At 40.1% G+C, this 17266-nt stretch overlaps 1 protein-coding gene across 1 annotated transcript in view; it reads right to left on the bottom strand.

Annotated features, from left to right (window-relative positions):
* Nucleotides 1–250: 250 nt before the first annotated feature.
* The window catches only part of Pip4k2a (phosphatidylinositol-5-phosphate 4-kinase type 2 alpha), a 65261-nt gene continuing 48245 nt past the window's right edge, over nucleotides 251–17266 (bottom strand). Inside the window, exons 6-9 of the mRNA XM_048812712.1 lie at nucleotides 11396–11509; nucleotides 5417–5660; nucleotides 3923–4026; nucleotides 251–1700 (exon numbers count right to left, since the gene is read on the bottom strand). Coding sequence (XP_048668669.1) covers nucleotides 1620–1700; nucleotides 3923–4026; nucleotides 5417–5660; nucleotides 11396–11509 — 543 coding nt within the window. The 3' untranslated portion in view covers nucleotides 251–1619. The remainder of the gene's footprint in view (nucleotides 1701–3922; nucleotides 4027–5416; nucleotides 5661–11395; nucleotides 11510–17266) is intronic.

The following is a 17266-nucleotide window of genomic DNA, read 5'->3' as shown; positions in this document are numbered from 1 at the left end:
GGGGGTTGGGTTGTAGGTCATTATCAAAGGGTAGATTTATTTTTCCTTTTCTGAAACTGCCTACAAAAACCATCTCATGTTTTGAACAAAGAGTTTTAAAGGCACAGCTTTTAGCACAGCATATAAGTTGATAACCTACTCTAAGCAAGTCTAGTATTTATAACTTGATGCCTTTTAGAAAATGCAGAGAAGTTGGTAGGTACATGGTTTATGTTGGAACTTTTTCACCTGATTAAACACAATCAGCACAGTTTAGGGCAATGAACTTATATAACCAGATTTGGGTTAAATTTTTTTTTAAATCATTAGGTTGATAAATGTACATCTGGAGGAGACAAAACAATCCTTTTCTTTTTATTGTAAGACTGTCTATCATGTACTTTGAACAAAACATTCACTCAAAAACACAACTGCAGGACACATCTCAAAATACAACAAACATCATTTCACCTACACTGTAAAATGACTTTACATGTAAACTTCAAAAATCACATGCTGTATATTAAACTTTTAGATTCAAAAATATCCCTGTTTTCCTAATAATGTAAACAGTAAAACTGAGGGTTTCAGTTAAAGGGATAATTCGTAACAAAACACCATTGTTGTTTAAACGGTGGTCAAACGCAAAACTCTTATAATTCAGATCTGCATTCGATCCCGGGAGAATTCAGTTTTATTTCTTTGCTCATCTTCCTGCAGCAGGAGATGTAGCTACCATTGCCCCAAACTATGCGCCTCTCAGGTAAGCTTGGTTTTTATGTTGTAGCATTAATTCCTAGACTGCAACATAGGGTGTAACAGTGAGTCTCCAGGCAAGAGAAGGGAAGCAAGCAGTTTTCCTGCACATATTTAGGGAGGTGAAAATGTAGACAGAGTCCCGGCATCAGCTTCTTGGAGGAGGAGGAGGGGTGTTACTCCAGGACACTGGGGGTCCCCAAACTGCGGGGATGGAACCTCAAACCAGTGCACATGGAGACGCCAGCATTCTCCCACCCAGTGCCCGGGGGCTCAGGTGACAACTATTAAGGAGTGTCTGCGTGCGGGGTGGAAGTGTAACATTCGCAGTAAGGTTTTCTTTTTTCCTTTTAATCATCATCATTATTATTATCATCATTATTATTATCTTCATTATTATTATGAATACTGTCTCACATCTTTCAACTCAAAACAATAAACCGATCCACAGTTTATCGTGTGTGCCCACCCGGCTGCTCTGACGTGCGTTTCCTTCTACCCTCCCCCCACGTGCTCATTCATTCCTTCACTCATTCCTTCGGCCACAGCCCGAATCAGAGGGTTTCCTTGTGGTAACACATTCTGATTCAAGCTGATGGGTTTTAATTAATTAATTAATTAATTGATTATTTTAAAATGTGCACGCGAGCGTGTGTGCGCACACGCACACACGAAAAGTCAGAAATAGCTAGAACGATGCTGGGAAATATCAGGTAGCTGTTAAAGCGAGTAGCCCCCAAATCAGTCATCTTGGCCTGAAGATGTAAACAAGGAGGTTTGCTTCCTGAAAGATGAGTGCTTCATTGAGTTTGGTTTTCATTTTTCCTACACGAAGCCACCTCTGTCCTTCCCACGCTCATGTCTGTCCAAGGCTGTGTGGGAGGTTACGTCAAGATGTGACCAATAAAGTCCAAAAAGCGCTTTGAATACTGTTCTGGATTCACTGTTGAGATCTCGGCTCCAGCCTGGGCAGATTTAGAGGAAAAGAATATTGATATAATGTTTATGGTTTCCCTACATTACTACTCGATATTTACAGTTATTTCCCATTGCAGATGAATATAATGCTATTTTTTTTTTTTTTTGGTAGTGCTAGGGATCCAATGAAAGTCCTCAAGCATGATGGGCAAGTGAGCTACACCCCCAGCCTTCCAGCTAACAATGTTCACATCTATGTAGTCTCTACCGTTGAACCACCGTAACCCAAATTACCTAGACGGTTTGGCATAGTAATCAAGATGCCTACGAATCTATGTCTGAAAATGAAGCAAAGGCTCACAGCAGCACTAAAGACTATTATCACATACCAAAAAAAGGGAAAATTTACAATCTAAAAAAAAAATAAAATAAAATTGGCCATGTTTGGTACATTAACATCAAATTGATGTGATTGACATTTAGAGGCAAAGGGACAATGCCTTTACGTTGCAAGAAAGCAGACTGGAGATGACAAAAATGAACAATTGGCAAAAGTGAAACCTTGATAACAATGAGGATTGTGTTAATTTTTCAGGACCTCCTCAGTTTACAAGAGGTAAGTGATAGCAGTGACAGATCCTGGGACACTGCCCCAAGCTCTTTCCTGGTACCATAGCCAGGTGAGATTCCCTGCCACCCCCAAGGGGGAGGGGGTGGTGTCTTGGCAGCAGGACAGGGGTGCCACTGTTCTCCTTTCACAGAGACCTGCATAGAGTCAGGAAGCATGACCCTTTGCAGAAGCCCAGGGGGGATTTTTTATTCTGAGATGAACAGTGCTGACCAGCACACTCAAGGCAGCTACTGGCAAGCTTCCTGAACTACAAAGGGTAAGGCCAGAGTTCAACTAAGTCCCTAGGTGCTTTGGTTAGACACTCATGTTCATGGGCAAACTGGTAATTTCCAGGCCTGGCCTGCTAGGGTTTCCACTGAAGAGCAGGCCATGATGGCAGGCTGACCCCTAACACCAGCTTAGCACAGCGCCCCTTTGCTAAGAGTAATATTTTGTTCTTACAAACTGCCCATGATTTTAGGCCATGTTACAGAGCTAAACTGGTAATTTACTTGGGAGACTAAGACAGAGCCATGTTGGCCATGGTACACTTCAATTTCATAGTGTGCTCATACATCCCCCTGTAACTCCCTACCAAGCAAGGCATTAGAATCCCTTTATCAGCCCAGGGAACTAAAGCTCCAAAAATATTTCTTCAAGGTCATACAAGTGGGAAAATGATACAGGGATTCTGCTCCAATCCTGTCTTTGAAATTACCGATGGTTTTCATCTGAGCAGAACATGAGAACCAACATGGAGCCTTCTGAAGACCTTAACCTCAACTTATGAGCTGGAATGACCAGGGGGAAAAGGACAGTGTGCCTGTCATGTGCATAATTTGAAAACGGTGCTCAGCAGGTTCTGATGGTGACCCACTGCACACCTCTCTTACTGATGTGCTCACTGGGCCTTGGTCTATGGTCTGTGGCCTGCATATGGCAGAGCCACCATAGCTATTGTTGATAAGACTGAAATATTTCTTTGGCCAGTGGAATATGGTTTTAGGCTGGTTCCATCTCTGGGATGACAAAGAGCCTTTAATTGAGTTTGCTGGTCCTGGTGTATCTTGGTTAACTCCACACAATCTGTGGGAGGCGCCTCTCCTCCATGTCAACAAACAGGACCCAAGTTCATCTGTGTGGGATGGGGCTTCATGACTTTTTAGTACCTGGAAGGCTGTAATGGATCTCTGCAATACAAGTTAATATGCCTAGGATAATGATAATTCTGAGCAAAAAGGATAAATATGAGGGGTTTTGCTGTTATAAAACTTAGATATTGTACTCAAGAGATTTCTGTAATAGGAACAAAATACAATTTACTGAGAAATGAAATAGAATCCTGCATATTCAGGAGAATCCTGCTTTAGCTTGGAGCATTTCATATTAAAACACTAAACTATCTTCCCTTAACTTTTATTTTTGGGGTATTTTTCAAACACAGAAGAATCTGTATAATATTCTAGTGATGCATGTGGCTATTCACATCCCCAGCACAGAAACTCCAAAGACTCTCTTGAGGCACAGAAGTCATGGTAAGTGCAGGGGTCGCAGTGGACCTTGCTGGCTCTGAGCCTTGCATTCAGACTCAGGGAACAATCATCACCTAGAGGACTTGGGACTGATGGGCAGAGAGAGGGAAGAAGCTGAGACACTTACGCCATGTTTAACAGTTTTTGCGGCATGGGCAGCCTTCTTTTTTGCGTCATAATGAGTAAGAATGTCAATGATCGCCATGAAGTACACCTCCTTCCTAGGCGAGTCTGGAAAGGGAGAAGAGCAGAGGAGTGAGCTGGGGTGAGGGAGAGTCACAGGAGGGGCAGTAAAACCAGCTCATCGTCTCTCCTGCATCTCTGCTGCGTTCCCTGGACTCAATCTTCTTTCAATCCAAAAAGTAACAACAATAAAAACCCCAAACAAACAAACAAAAATCAACGTCACAGCCTCAGGATGAGGTTGTGAACAGCAGAGGTCTGAGGGTGAGATCAAGTGTTTATATTTTTGTTAATCTTTATTTTGTTTAATGATAGTGTACTGTTTTGGTATAAAGAAAAATGCTATTTTTAAAATGCTCTAACTAGTAGAACTAATTATGTTCATTAAGGTTTTTCTACTCTTAGATACACTGTTCATAATTCTCATTGGACATAGTATCAGAATTGATGAAGGCTTTCCCTCCATTATCTACTTTCTATATATTTTCAAAAATATGTTTCAAATGATAAATGGTAAAAAACGTGAATTTGACAGTAATTTTCTATGTTAAAGAAACAATTTTGGTGAGAAAAATAAAAGGACTAAAACAACTCAGACCCACTTGGTTAAGAAGCAGTTTGAGATTTTAGAAAATGCTGTAAGGGGGGTAGCTTCATGGTAGAACTTTCCTAGCATGTTCAATCCCTAGTATAAACAAAACAAAATAAACAAAAAAAGGTGCATGTTGTATTGTTCAAACAACAAAAACAATATAACTAAGACTTTTTTCATGAATAAATGGCTAAGGAAGAATATAATATTCCTTCAAATATTCAATTACATAGATATTAAGGATTAAGATGAATCTGACTTATAGAAGAGGGTCCTATTCCCACAAGAAGGCCACCTGAAGGTCATGGTGGGCTCAACACATGTGCCTCACTCAGGATAGATTTGTGATACTTTTGACTTACTTAAAAGATAAGAGAGGGATGCGGGTATTTCTCTGAGTACTTGCCTAGCATGTATGTGTAAGGCCATGGGCTCAATCCTCAGCACCACATAAATATAAATAAATAATTAAGAAAGACAGCTAAGAAAAAATATTTAACAATATTTAAAAATATTTCTTGTATATCTTACCTATAAATGTGTACATGTGTGTATATAGATATTTATATCTGTAAATGTATAAATTATAAAGCTAAAATAGTTGGTGGTTTTGCCCTATTCCCTCAACATCACAAAATTAAGGGATCTGATTACATTTAATTCTAACATCAGAAAGATTCCATTTCCCTTTAACATACTTTTGTTCTCAAACAAATTTACTTGCACTTTGGAGAGAAGTCTTGCAGGACAGCACACTTGTAACTGGGGTCCTGATTACTGATGGATCACAGTGCAAAAAATCAAACCACTTCATCCGTAAAAAGAATTGACAGTAACTGAGCTTACTTTCATGGCATTTAATTCCATAAACATCGATGTTTGGATCGAACTCCCCGGGTGCCAAGGGTGGTGAGCTGTTGAGTGTATTTCCGGGACTGTCTGGTGGGGTCCCAACTGGATGGGTGCTGTCGCTTTCCCCCTCCTCCTCCCCGTCATTCTCTTCGCACTCCACCTCCTCTTGCTCGGCTCTCTCCACGTCATGAATTCCCACCAGAAGGCTGTAGTCCATGAGCTTTAACTGGGCAAGGAACTGGAGGGAGGAGTCGACACAGTCAGTTATATCTTAAGCAAGATTTAAAGACCAACTCACATATAGGGAAGGCTGTGAGGGAGGGGGAGGCAGGAGTGCCAAAGAGGTCCTCCAATCCCCCTGCATGAGGGTCTCATACTCTAAGACGGTTTCTCTGGCTAAAACACAGCCTTGTACTTGGGGCCAGTTCAGAGTTAGGGTTATTTTCCCTGAAATGCAAAGTTGCATGCTGAGGCATGCATTTCTCACATGAGGCTGGGTTACACCAGAGAGCAGAGAGCATGACTGGCCAGAAAGAGCCACAGAGGGAGGGAAGGGAAAGTTTCTCCCAACAATGAGACTGGCTAACAGGAAAACACAGGGACCTCCCAAGTGGCTTCCAGCAGTGTCTCAGAGTGGTTTGGGAAAGCATTCTGAAATTCAGCTCACCCTGCAGAGGAGATTATTATGTGGTCCATCATGAATAAGTAAAAGCCCAAGTGTCCCAGTCAACCAGCAAATGAATTTTGTTAGTGCTATCACAAGTAGTGGGGTTCCTCTGTCTTGACCATTGTCAGGCCTCTGGGTAGAAGGAGGGGGATGGAAGAAGCTGAAGTGCTCTGCCCGGTGGTTCCTTTCACCCCCTTTTCTCTGATGCAGCCCTGGCTGGAATACACTGTCAGGCAAGACCTAGCTCTGTGGGTTTGGCTACTCCTGTATGCCAAGTTCTTTGACTTTCTATGCCATGATTTCTTTTTCTTTCTTTTTTATTGGGTGGATGCACCCAGGTCTGTGCTTTTAAGTGCAGTGTTTCAACTGATTCACTTGGTGTGGACGGGTTACTGGGTGCGCATGGCAGCGGTCCATCTGCTGGCTGGGACTAAACGGCTGGCTTCCTGATCCCCCAGCTGGTGGCTCTGCTTTGATTCTAGTTCTGATTGATTCTGAGCTCCAGGTCCAAGAAGGTGTGCAACCCTGACTCTCGAAGAACTCAGAACCATTCCTGATCACTGAGTTGAGTGGCTGACAGGCTTCTGGGTCATTCTGACAGAATTGAGGAGACAAACTTCATACACAAAGGGCAAGCATAAGAAATGACAGGCCTTGAAGTTCTGGCTGAAAATGAAATAAATCTGTGGAGACCTGCAGGCCATTTCTTTATCTTGAGACATCTCAGAGAGGAGTGAGGAGGCACGTTCCCTCACTGGCAAGGATGGAGGACCTCTGGGTGCACCTGCTCCAGGGGGCTGCTGACTAGCTGCCTCCCATGCCTTTTCCTCTCCATAGGCCCAGGAAGCCTGCTCTGCCACCAGTCCTTTCCCAGCTCCCATGTGGGCACCTTCCTACATGGATCCCTTGGGCCAGCTAAAACTTCCCCATGAGTTTAGAACTCAGAAAAAAAGAACTTGTATAAATATTATACTCAGATATGGAGAAATAGAATTATTTAAAAGTAGACAGAAGCACCAGGCCTTGTGGTATACGCTTGTAATCCTGGTGGCTCGGGAGGCTGAGGCAGAAGGATGGCAAGTTCAAAGCTAGCCTCAGCAACTTAGTGAAGCCCTAAGCAACTCTGTGAGATCTTGTCTCAAAATAAAACATAAAAAAGGGCTGAGGATGTGGTTCAGTGGTTAAGTGCCCCTGGGTTCAATCCCTGGTTAAAAAAAAAAAAAGTATCAATCTTTTAAGTATCGATTTTCTTCTTCTTGGAGATGGAACCCTGGGCTTTGCATTTACTGGCAAATGATCTATCACTGAGCCAGCCACAGGACCAGCCTCAGATGACCTTAAAAAGCAGAGTCTAGGGGCTGGGGATGTGGCTCAAGCAGTAGCGCGCTCGCCTGCATGCATGGGGCACTGGGTTCGATGCGGGGCACTGGGTTCGATCCTCAGCACCGCATAAAAATAAAAGATGTTGTGTCCACCGAAAACTAAAAAAAATAAATATTAAAAAATTATCTCTCTCTCTCTTTCTTAAAAAAATAAAGAAGCAGAGTCTAGGTTTTGGAGTCAGAAAGGAGAGTAAGTCTTATTTATATCTCATTAGCTCTGTGCTTTAAGTAGTTTACCTCTCTGAGCCTCAGTTAGTATAACATAAAATGGGATAATAGCATTTGCCTCCCAGGGGTGTGGAAGGGATAAAATAGATAATGTAGCCTAGACAAGACTACGATGTCCTGTGCACAGCAGTGGGAAGCGGTACTACAACTGCCAATCTGATTTCTACTATGGTAGAAGGCCTTTGGTCATCAAACATGCAAGGGACACTGGCTTAAGCTGATGGGCTGGGAAGAGAATCATGGAAAAGCCTGCCTCACTAGCTCTTGTCTTTCACAAACTTCATTTCAAATTCTTCCGAGGTAGAGTGAAATGAAGTGGGCTGTTGAAACCAAGATTCCTGTTAGAGAAGATCTGCAACATGAAATCACGAAACCTCTGTGGGCTGGGAGCCCAGGGGCAAGGAAGGCAGACAGGATGGCTCAGCTGTGGGACTGGCCTCCAGCTAATGACAGGAACTCGAGACACAACTGCTCTGTTTTCCCTGTTCCTTCCTTCAAGCCTCTAACTCATGTGTTTGCTTTTCAAGTACAAAAGATTTCAATGTATGAAGATTTCTAAGTCTTTAGGTTCCCTGTTTTCCTCCTTTCTAAGGTCTTCACAATTACCCGCCAGATCTCTGATCTACCTCTTTTTCTTTCAGAATATCCCACTGAGACTGATTCCTTAATAATTAATTCCTCATTATATCAAATACACACACACACACACACACACAGAGATATATATAGATACAGATAGAACGGAACCTAGGGCTTGAGCTTGCTAAGCACACACTGTACCACTGAACTATGCTCCCAGCCTATAACAAATCTGGATGCTGGCACCTTCCTCACACTCTTTGAGCCCCATCCCAAACTCTTCTACCAAATCACATGTCAGAGGAACAGTGAATGTACTATCCTTCACAACAGATTTAAATGAACCTTACTTTCTAACTTTAGTCACACATTTGCTTTAATAAATTACCATCTCCCAACACACCTGAGATATAAATTAAAATTCTAGTCAACCCTATTCAACATTTGATCACTTGTTAAAAATTTTAATTCTCGTCTTTCAGAAAAGAAAGTTTCAGCTCTGCTTTCAGAACCATTTTGAATGTATATCTGTTACCAGCATATTTAGGAGTGAGGTCTCTGATGGTCTCAAATCTCTGTCTCAATTTAGTAGCTCTGTGTCTTTGAGCAAATTACACAGATCTCTGAACTCAGTTTTTGCATTCATTAAACTGGGATAGTAATAGTACCCACCTTTCAAGAGCTGTTTTAAGCATAAAAAGAGATAATGACTGCACAGAAAGGACTTAGGCTCTGTGTGCTTCATGGCACCCATGCCACTACCCCCCTACCTCATCCACCTCTTGCTCACTGCCATGGTTTTGGGTCCATAAACCTGAGACAGCTGAGATGCGCTGTATCCCATGTGGAGAGCACAGTTTGCACTGTGTAATATCAGCTCAGTGTGAGCCAACAGAGGAGAGATCCAGGTGACTCTCCAGGGTCATGACCAGAGTGGTCAAGAAGCAGGGCAGAAAGTGACTTTCATTTTCTACATAATATCCCCCTGTATGTTTAGTTATGTGTAAAGCTATCTGGACTAAAGTCCCCAGCCTGGCAAGTGACTAGTTGGATAGGATTTCAATTGTAGGAAAAAAAGCAACAGATTCTCAAATGACAATTCCATTTTTAGGGGGAAAAATAGATTATTTACTGAGTCATAATAGGTTCAGACATTTTACTTTTAAGCAGAATGGAAAGAAAACAAAAAATGAAAAAAAAAAAAAAAGACTAAACAAAACAAACTCTACTCAAACTTCAGTGGCTAGGTCAGTGAGCTAAATTAGAAAGTGTGGAACTGATGAGAAAAAGAAAACTAGATTAAATCTGGTCTCATTATCTAGATCAGATGTCAAGCTACTTCACCATAATTACCTGCTTAAAAATTTAATGATGCTTCTGCATGAATTTCACAACTAAAGACACTGTTATCAGCCATTGAGAAATTTTTAAATGAAAGAACGCTTTATGCTCTGCCTTCATTTCAACAAAACCGCTGAGTGTGAGAGCCAATCCTTTAATCAACGACATTATTAGAGACAACAAAAGGCTAAGAGGATCCTCGTGCAATTCAACTGTAAGTTTCAACTGCCCAAGTTACATTATTTCTGGAGGCTAAATATCATAGAGAGGTACAGCCAACAGAAAAAAATAAATTTTTTTTTTTGGGGGGCAGACCACAGATAACCTGAGGGCTAGTTACCATCATTGCTAAAAGAATATTATTCTCAGGATCAAAGATCTGCTGATTAATCAGTAGAAATCCAAAAGAGAATATTTTCCCTGTGGTACTGTATTTCATTACCAGTTAAATCAAGTTGACCCCCAAACAAAGAGGAAATGCTTAATAATAACCACTGACAACTGAGAAAAAATACGTGTTTATTAATAAAAGATCAGAGAAAAATGTTACACGATAAAAGCAAACACTATTTTTCTTTTAACTAGACACTTGTATACTTCACAAGTAACCAATACTAATGTTCTAATCCAAATATGCATACCACGGAGGTTAAAATAATGTGAAAAAATTTTGTTAAATGATCTAAAAATAATTAGGAACAAACTTGGTCAGCCTGAGTGTTTTGCAATGAAAAGAACTGTTAGAAGATTAAAAAGAAAATTAAAATACTGCTTCTGCCTTCATGGGAATCAAATGCATGACATTCATTCTTTGGCTCTAGCCAGTTTAATTGTTTTTGTTTAATGACATGAAAAAGAAAATCTTTCCACAAAGCCTCCCTCTAAGTAGCAGATCTTAGTATGTGGGGAACAGTACGTCAGTAAAAAGAAAAAAAACGAGCACACACGAAGGAGAGGAACAGCCTAGAGAAACTTAGTTTAGTAATTGCCTAAATTAGAATTCTCTTTATTTGTCTTGTAACTCAACAAATTCTAAGAAAATAAGGTTTTCTCTGAGCTTATTTCTCAAATAATGAAATAAGGAAGCCCAATGGGACAGCTGCAATGTCTTTATACTAAGCAAGACGATAGGAAGAGGTATATTTTCAATTCTTAACAGTATTTACAAAGAGCTCTCCTCCATGACAACCCGAAAGCCCAGTGGAAAGCAGGTCTTATTTCTCCCGCCCTCCCCCAGGGCAAGGCTGGCTCTCTAGCCCCATGACAATATGCCTGGTGGCTGGTAGAAATTTGAAAAGCAACCAGCGACTGTGTCTGCGTTTACCAACACTGAGATGTGGTTTAGAGGGAAGAGTGCCAAGATTCTAATAGTTACTAAACATTTTTTTTTTTTTTTTTGCCATGCTCTGCTGTCTGACAGAACCCAGCGCTCCCCCACCCTTTCGGTACTGGTATCTGTGGGCAGGAAGACCGCCATGGGCGGTACCTACTCCTAAGGCCAGCCCCCCAACCACCACAGGGGAACCTGAGGGTGGAGATACCCAGAAGATGATAGCAGGCCTTTCTGGGGTTTGTCATCCTGAACTGGCACACTTCATCTTAGAACCAGATCCCATAACAAGAGGTATATCAGTTTGTAATCTAAGTTGGAGAAATATAGGATATATATATTTTTACCTTGGTTGCAGATTTAAATAGAAGGGATAAAAAGCTCCTAAACAACCAACAGTGTTGACACAGACATGTGCAGCTGTCCTTCCCAGGTATTTTTCTTACCTCCACATCCTTTCTCAGCTTTTCCAGGAACACCTTTTTGTTGTTGTCATCAATATAAATTTTTTGGCCCTCATTAATGAAATCATTATCCTTTAAGGTTGGTAGTTCTTTGGCCTAAAACAAATGAGAAATAGAATGATAAAGAAGCTTGAATAAAATATAAAAATTTGCATACCCGTGGGCCCTGAAAATTACTTTGCCCTGCTCACTGCAGGGGTCTCACTTAAGGCAATGAATGTGGGGTGGCTCAAGTGCCGCCAGGGGGCACCAGTGAACTGTGGTCTCTGGACACATCCCCCTAGGAATAGGGGTCCGGCATACTCCCTATTATAAGCTTTTTGCAAAACCTTTCATATTCTTCATAGGAATGAACCCCATTGCTTTCTTGGCTTCACTTTCTTTGGAGAGGTCCTCTTTAGAACTGGTATTCTTGGAATACTTGGTCAGCAACCCTCAATTTTCTTACTGGTACAACCCAACTCCATCCCTCCTAGGACTCTTGAGTAGCCTTCCCTGGGTTCTGATTACAAATAACAAACTATCTTGCCCACGAAGTTCCATCTGTAATCATACCTACTCTTTGAGTCAGCTTCCTCTGCCCCTTCAAACCCTCCTGCACACTCAACCAGAAAGGAAATTCTGTTGCTAGGATAATGTCAAAGAAAATGTCTCTTAAGTATGTTACACATATTAAAATGAAGGCTCTATGTTTGACAAATTAACAAGAGGGTAAGCCAGCAAGTAAACAGCACTCTGCCAACCAATGAAGCATAATGGGTGACTCAAAATGTGGGTCATGGCAGAGAAAAGCTTCAGCTTGTGCTGTGCCATACAGGATAATATAGACACCTAGTTTTAAAATAGTGTGAAATAGAGTAGTTTGAAATAGAATTATCCATTCTGGGAAAGTTTAAGAAACCAAACCAACCAACCAACCAAACAAACAAATCTAAGGAAACAACATATTCTCCTTCCTAGTTCCCACCCTGTTTGTTCTCTGCTAAAGAAAACGCACGGGGCATATCTACTGAATCATGTTTCGATTGCTTGAACTGAATAATTTCCCCTTTCACTTGTAAAGTTTACACACGTATGTCAACATATTCACATCTGCCTATATAAATATATGTGTACACCATACATATCTGAATTAATAGCTTGGAGTATTAATTTTGTTTAACTTTGGAAAAATTTGAACATTTGTAACTTTGAATTATGTAGGACTACTGTCAAAACAATTATCTTTACAAAGAAGGTACAGAAAAGCTCAGAAATCCAAAGATTCGATTCAACAGGCAGTTACTGCATTAATGTCATATAAACGGATAGGAACAGGTAAAAATCTCTATTTTAGGTATTTGTAGAACTGTATAAGAGAAAGCCATGAGAGCCAGTAAACAGAGCAGTGTGAGCTTGTAAGAGGCATAGATAAGTAAGATTCTAGGGGAGACTGAATGATTTTGTCACTTTTATGATGAGTCATGAGAGTCTTGAGGAAATAAATGCAATACCCTTCATCATAAAATTCAGGATGGGCCTTGTAGAATAACTCACTAAATTGATCATTAATAATTAACAAATAATGTAATCAATGTAAAAAAGTAAAAATCCTAACTGTCTTTAAGATCAATGTTAAAGGTTCGCCTCAACCATGCTAGAAAGGGTTGCAGCCAGACCTACACACAAAAGAAGAGGAACTAGAGAAGGATCCTGATTCTCCAAACAGACAACTTGGGTGTTTCTGGGTAACTATGTTTGGGGGATGGGGCTGTATGGGACTGTAGGTGTTAAGGATTAAGGATATCCATCTCAATTCCACAACTCACTTTATATGTATAAGAAAAGATGGGAGAGGGAGTGTGAGAGTGTGTGTGTGGTGTGTGTATTTGAGAAACGTGAAGGCTTAGACGACAGACCACAGCCAAGACAGTAAATTACACATTAGAAATGTGTTTGTAACACTAGTCACATTAATGAAGATGAATGCCATTTCAGGTTCACCCCAGCAGAATTACCTCATGTGACAGGGAAAGTCTAATCCTGCCTCATAAAACTGTGGACAGTGTACTGTATTACTAAGCTTACTTGTGAATTTCACAGGCACTAGGGACATATTTAGATTGGATCAAGTTCAAAAAAGGGCACACCAGATTGGTTAAAAGACTTAAGGGCTTATTGAAAGGATCAAGAGGCAAGGAAGGGTCCTTAGCAGGGCAGCTGAGCAAGAGGAATCCAACACTAGTTAACAAATACCCTCCTCCCAAATGTCTGCCCTAAGGCAGTGCTTAGAAACATCAGGGTTTTGAAGTCATGAATCCTGAGGTTCCAATTCTGGTTCTACCATTTACGTGTCAGAATTGGAGATTAGTTTCTGAGCTTCTCCAGGGTGTTTCTTAATGTGAGAAATGAGGAAACACCACTATCCCTGCAGCACCCATGGGTGCTGTGCTAAGTACTCCACATGAAACCATCATTCTTACCCATATTTTACAGACAAGGAAACTAAAAGTATGCAATATTATCAATGTCTCACAGCTTGGTAACTGATGAGTTGAGCTAGGAATCCAGGTAGCCTAACTCAATCATTCTACTAAGGGAGAGTTATGCTGAGAATTCAACCAGAAACAGAATGACACATTTAAATGCTGAATGTACCTATTACCATGACCGGCACTCATAAGCACCATCACCACCACCATGACTACCACCATCTCTGTGACCATCACCACCAGTACCATTACCATCATCATCACAACCATTAGTATCACCATGACCATCACCACCACCACCATTATTATTGTTGTTAGCATTCAACAAATTGTAGGGATTTAAAACTGGTATTACGTGTTGAGAGAATACATTCAAAATATTTTCTTAAAAATATTTACAAGGTTAAAAATATTAAAAAGGTTTCTAAAAACCTTTCCCTTTTTTACTAAGAATTAAATGATCAAGATCAAGTCCCAAGTGGGTTGTGGGATTGAGATGGTCATTTAATCCTTAATACCTCCAATCCCACACAATTCCATCCCCCAGTGATTTGCACTCAAGGAAAGTTTATGGCTTAGCTTTTAAAAAACATTTAAAAAAAAAAAATCTTCAATACACCCCACTGATAATAATAGCAGTTAGAAATGCACCATTTTTTAAAAGTGAGGAGGAACACTACCATGAATTAAAGGTCTTAATAAACTCTTGGTGTAAAGCTGCCCACAAAGGTGATAGCAGCACAGAATTTTGGGCAGTGATATCTTAATGCAGCAATGGATTCTACCTTTTTTTTTTTTTTTTTTTTTTTGAATGCTGATGGTTTGTACTCAGTTTTCCAAGGCTGCAGTCTTTGAGGTCTGGATCTTTAAAACCTGAAACAGAGGGCAGAGGAAGCCAAGAGGGCTGACTGAAGACACACAGAACAGCTTCCTCACTGGGAATTCCCCCACCTGCCTCCAGCTTGCACTCAGCAGTCTTTCTGGCCAACTCTATTTCTTTGTCTGAAGTCAGTTCTCCTGGCTGGTTTCATGGTGATCCGGAGACTCCAAGGGTGGCAGGGCCATATGTATACTGACTACTGTCCTCTCTGGGCTCTCCTGCTCTTCCCCATACCCTTCCCACAGTGCCCGGTCTTTGGCCAGGACTCCTGAGCTGCTCCAAGGGCCCTACTACGACCCTGGTTCACATTCTAGTCCTAATGGAAAAACTGACAAAAAATATCTTTCAAAAATTTTTTTACTGAAAACCAAATGAAAATGTGGCTATATGATTATAAAAATGGGATAAGTTAGCTTTTTTAATTAACAAATTATCTATAGTTTATAATATTTATTAAATGCATGGAATAACATTTAGTGATTTTATATATGGTCAAAGACAGAAATTTGCTGACTTTTGTCTAACCTTAATTTTCCATGGGTTAATTTTTCTCAGTGAGCACATTATAATAGTGGATAATTTAGTGAATGATATTTTGCTGACTTAAAGTAAAAAAATCCATGAACTGAAAGCTTAGAAGCCAGAAAATACCACCCAAATATGAGGGAGTAGTGAACTCATTCTTAAGGAGTAAGTAGCAAATTTACTGGCAACATTGTAATACTTCACATTTTTGTGAAGTTTTTCTTTTAAAGTACAGGATTATAATCTGCCTCAGAGCAAGTCTATATTCTTCAATAGTAAGAAACACACTTTGTAACAATATTGCTCATGGCCAAAATGGTTTACGTGTAACTAAGAGACAAATGAATATGAACATGAGGTCCAGATATCTACTCCACTGTGCCGGAGCCTGAAGTACACAGCAAGCGGATACTTTTAAAATGTACAAAAGCCTCTGAATATAAATAATCACTTATTATCCCCTGGGGTTCAATAAAAGACATAAATGATCTCTAAGGACAGATTTGGCCAGGGGTTTGAGATTTTAAAATATTCAGAATGGCTACAAAGTTCAGTGCTTTTATTTTTAGAAATGAACATATGCCTCTGTGGATAGCTAGGCAGACAATGACCCAAGAACTGACAGAGCACAGGATCCCGTGGGCAAAAGAGACGCGGGACTCTGCTTGCTTCCCACTGGAACTGGGTAGAAAGGAAACGAAGACCACAGCCTTCAAAATTTGTTTAATATAAAAATACTTAGCACTTTTATATTTAAAAATTTCAAATTACTATGAATTTTTGTGGAATCTCTGAAAACCAACACAACAGAGTGTTACTGAAAGGATTTAAATATATTTATTTCAAATGGGACCTACCCCATTTTGTGTGTGTGTGTGTGTGTGTGTGTGCGCGCGCGTGCGTGCACGCGCATGTGCATGTGGCAGTTATTCAATTTGGTTCTGAGATTTGATGTATAACTGCTGTCATTTATGTGGAAGATAGCATCATAGGATATCTTAAGGTTCAATAAAACCAGAAATTTGAAAGGGAATTTTGTTTTAGTGACTATGGTCAGAAACATGACTTTAAAATACAGAATTCAAACTAAATTAATACTGGATTTTATTATCATTCTACACTTTGTAAGAAAAAGAGCCAACTGTATTGTACATGACCATTAACAACAGAACAAGAAAGTAAAAAATACAAGTTATTAAAGTGCACGAAGCCCACATCTCTGTAATACAGAGCCAAGTTTTTGTTTTAGTCTGGATATAAACCTTACTGGGAAGATGGAATGCACCCGGTCACACTTGAGTGTTTAATGCAAACAGGATTTTGGCACCAGAAGGTTTCAATGCAAAGGATGATATATATCATAATACTCTGTGATTAAAGGACTTGTATTTTAGAATGAAATGAACTTTTGTTCAATGTACTCATTTAGTAAACCATTTAAAAAAATCTAATTGTAAACCTTGATGTCAAAGATTGCTGCATGGTGTCCCTTTGATGGGCTGATACTGTGACCCTCTCAGCTGCACGCACGACTTAAAATATATATACTAATTATTGTCTTATGTTAGGGACTGCTTATGTTCCCGATTTACTTGTTATTCCAAGTCCACCTAAATGAAAATAAACTTGGGAAACAGAATAAAACTTCTTTTACCATGCTTGCCAAAAAACTTCATAAAAATCAGAGCCTATGAACTTGAAAATACACTCCTGAAGCATTTCTGTCAGAGGGAGAATTTCAGATAATCCTTACACTGGAGCCAGGATAAAAATAATTTGATGGAATAACATCATATATGTGGTATCAATTTTGGGGTAACAAGAGATGGTAGAGATTTATAATAAAATCAGTTCTGCTTCCCAAAAGAGCTAAGCCACAAATTTGATACATGCAAAGGCAAATTAGTGAATGTGGATAAAGTTCTTTCAGAAGCAGCAAAGATAACAGGTGTTTTCTCACAAAAGCACATATCATAG

This window comes from Marmota marmota, unplaced genomic scaffold (genome assembly GCF_001458135.2).
Source record: "Marmota marmota marmota unplaced genomic scaffold, marMar, whole genome shotgun sequence".
Classification (NCBI taxonomy): Eukaryota; Metazoa; Chordata; class Mammalia; order Rodentia; family Sciuridae; genus Marmota; species Marmota marmota.
Note: the sequence above shows the minus strand (reverse complement) of the source record. Positions and strands in the feature narration are given on the sequence as shown.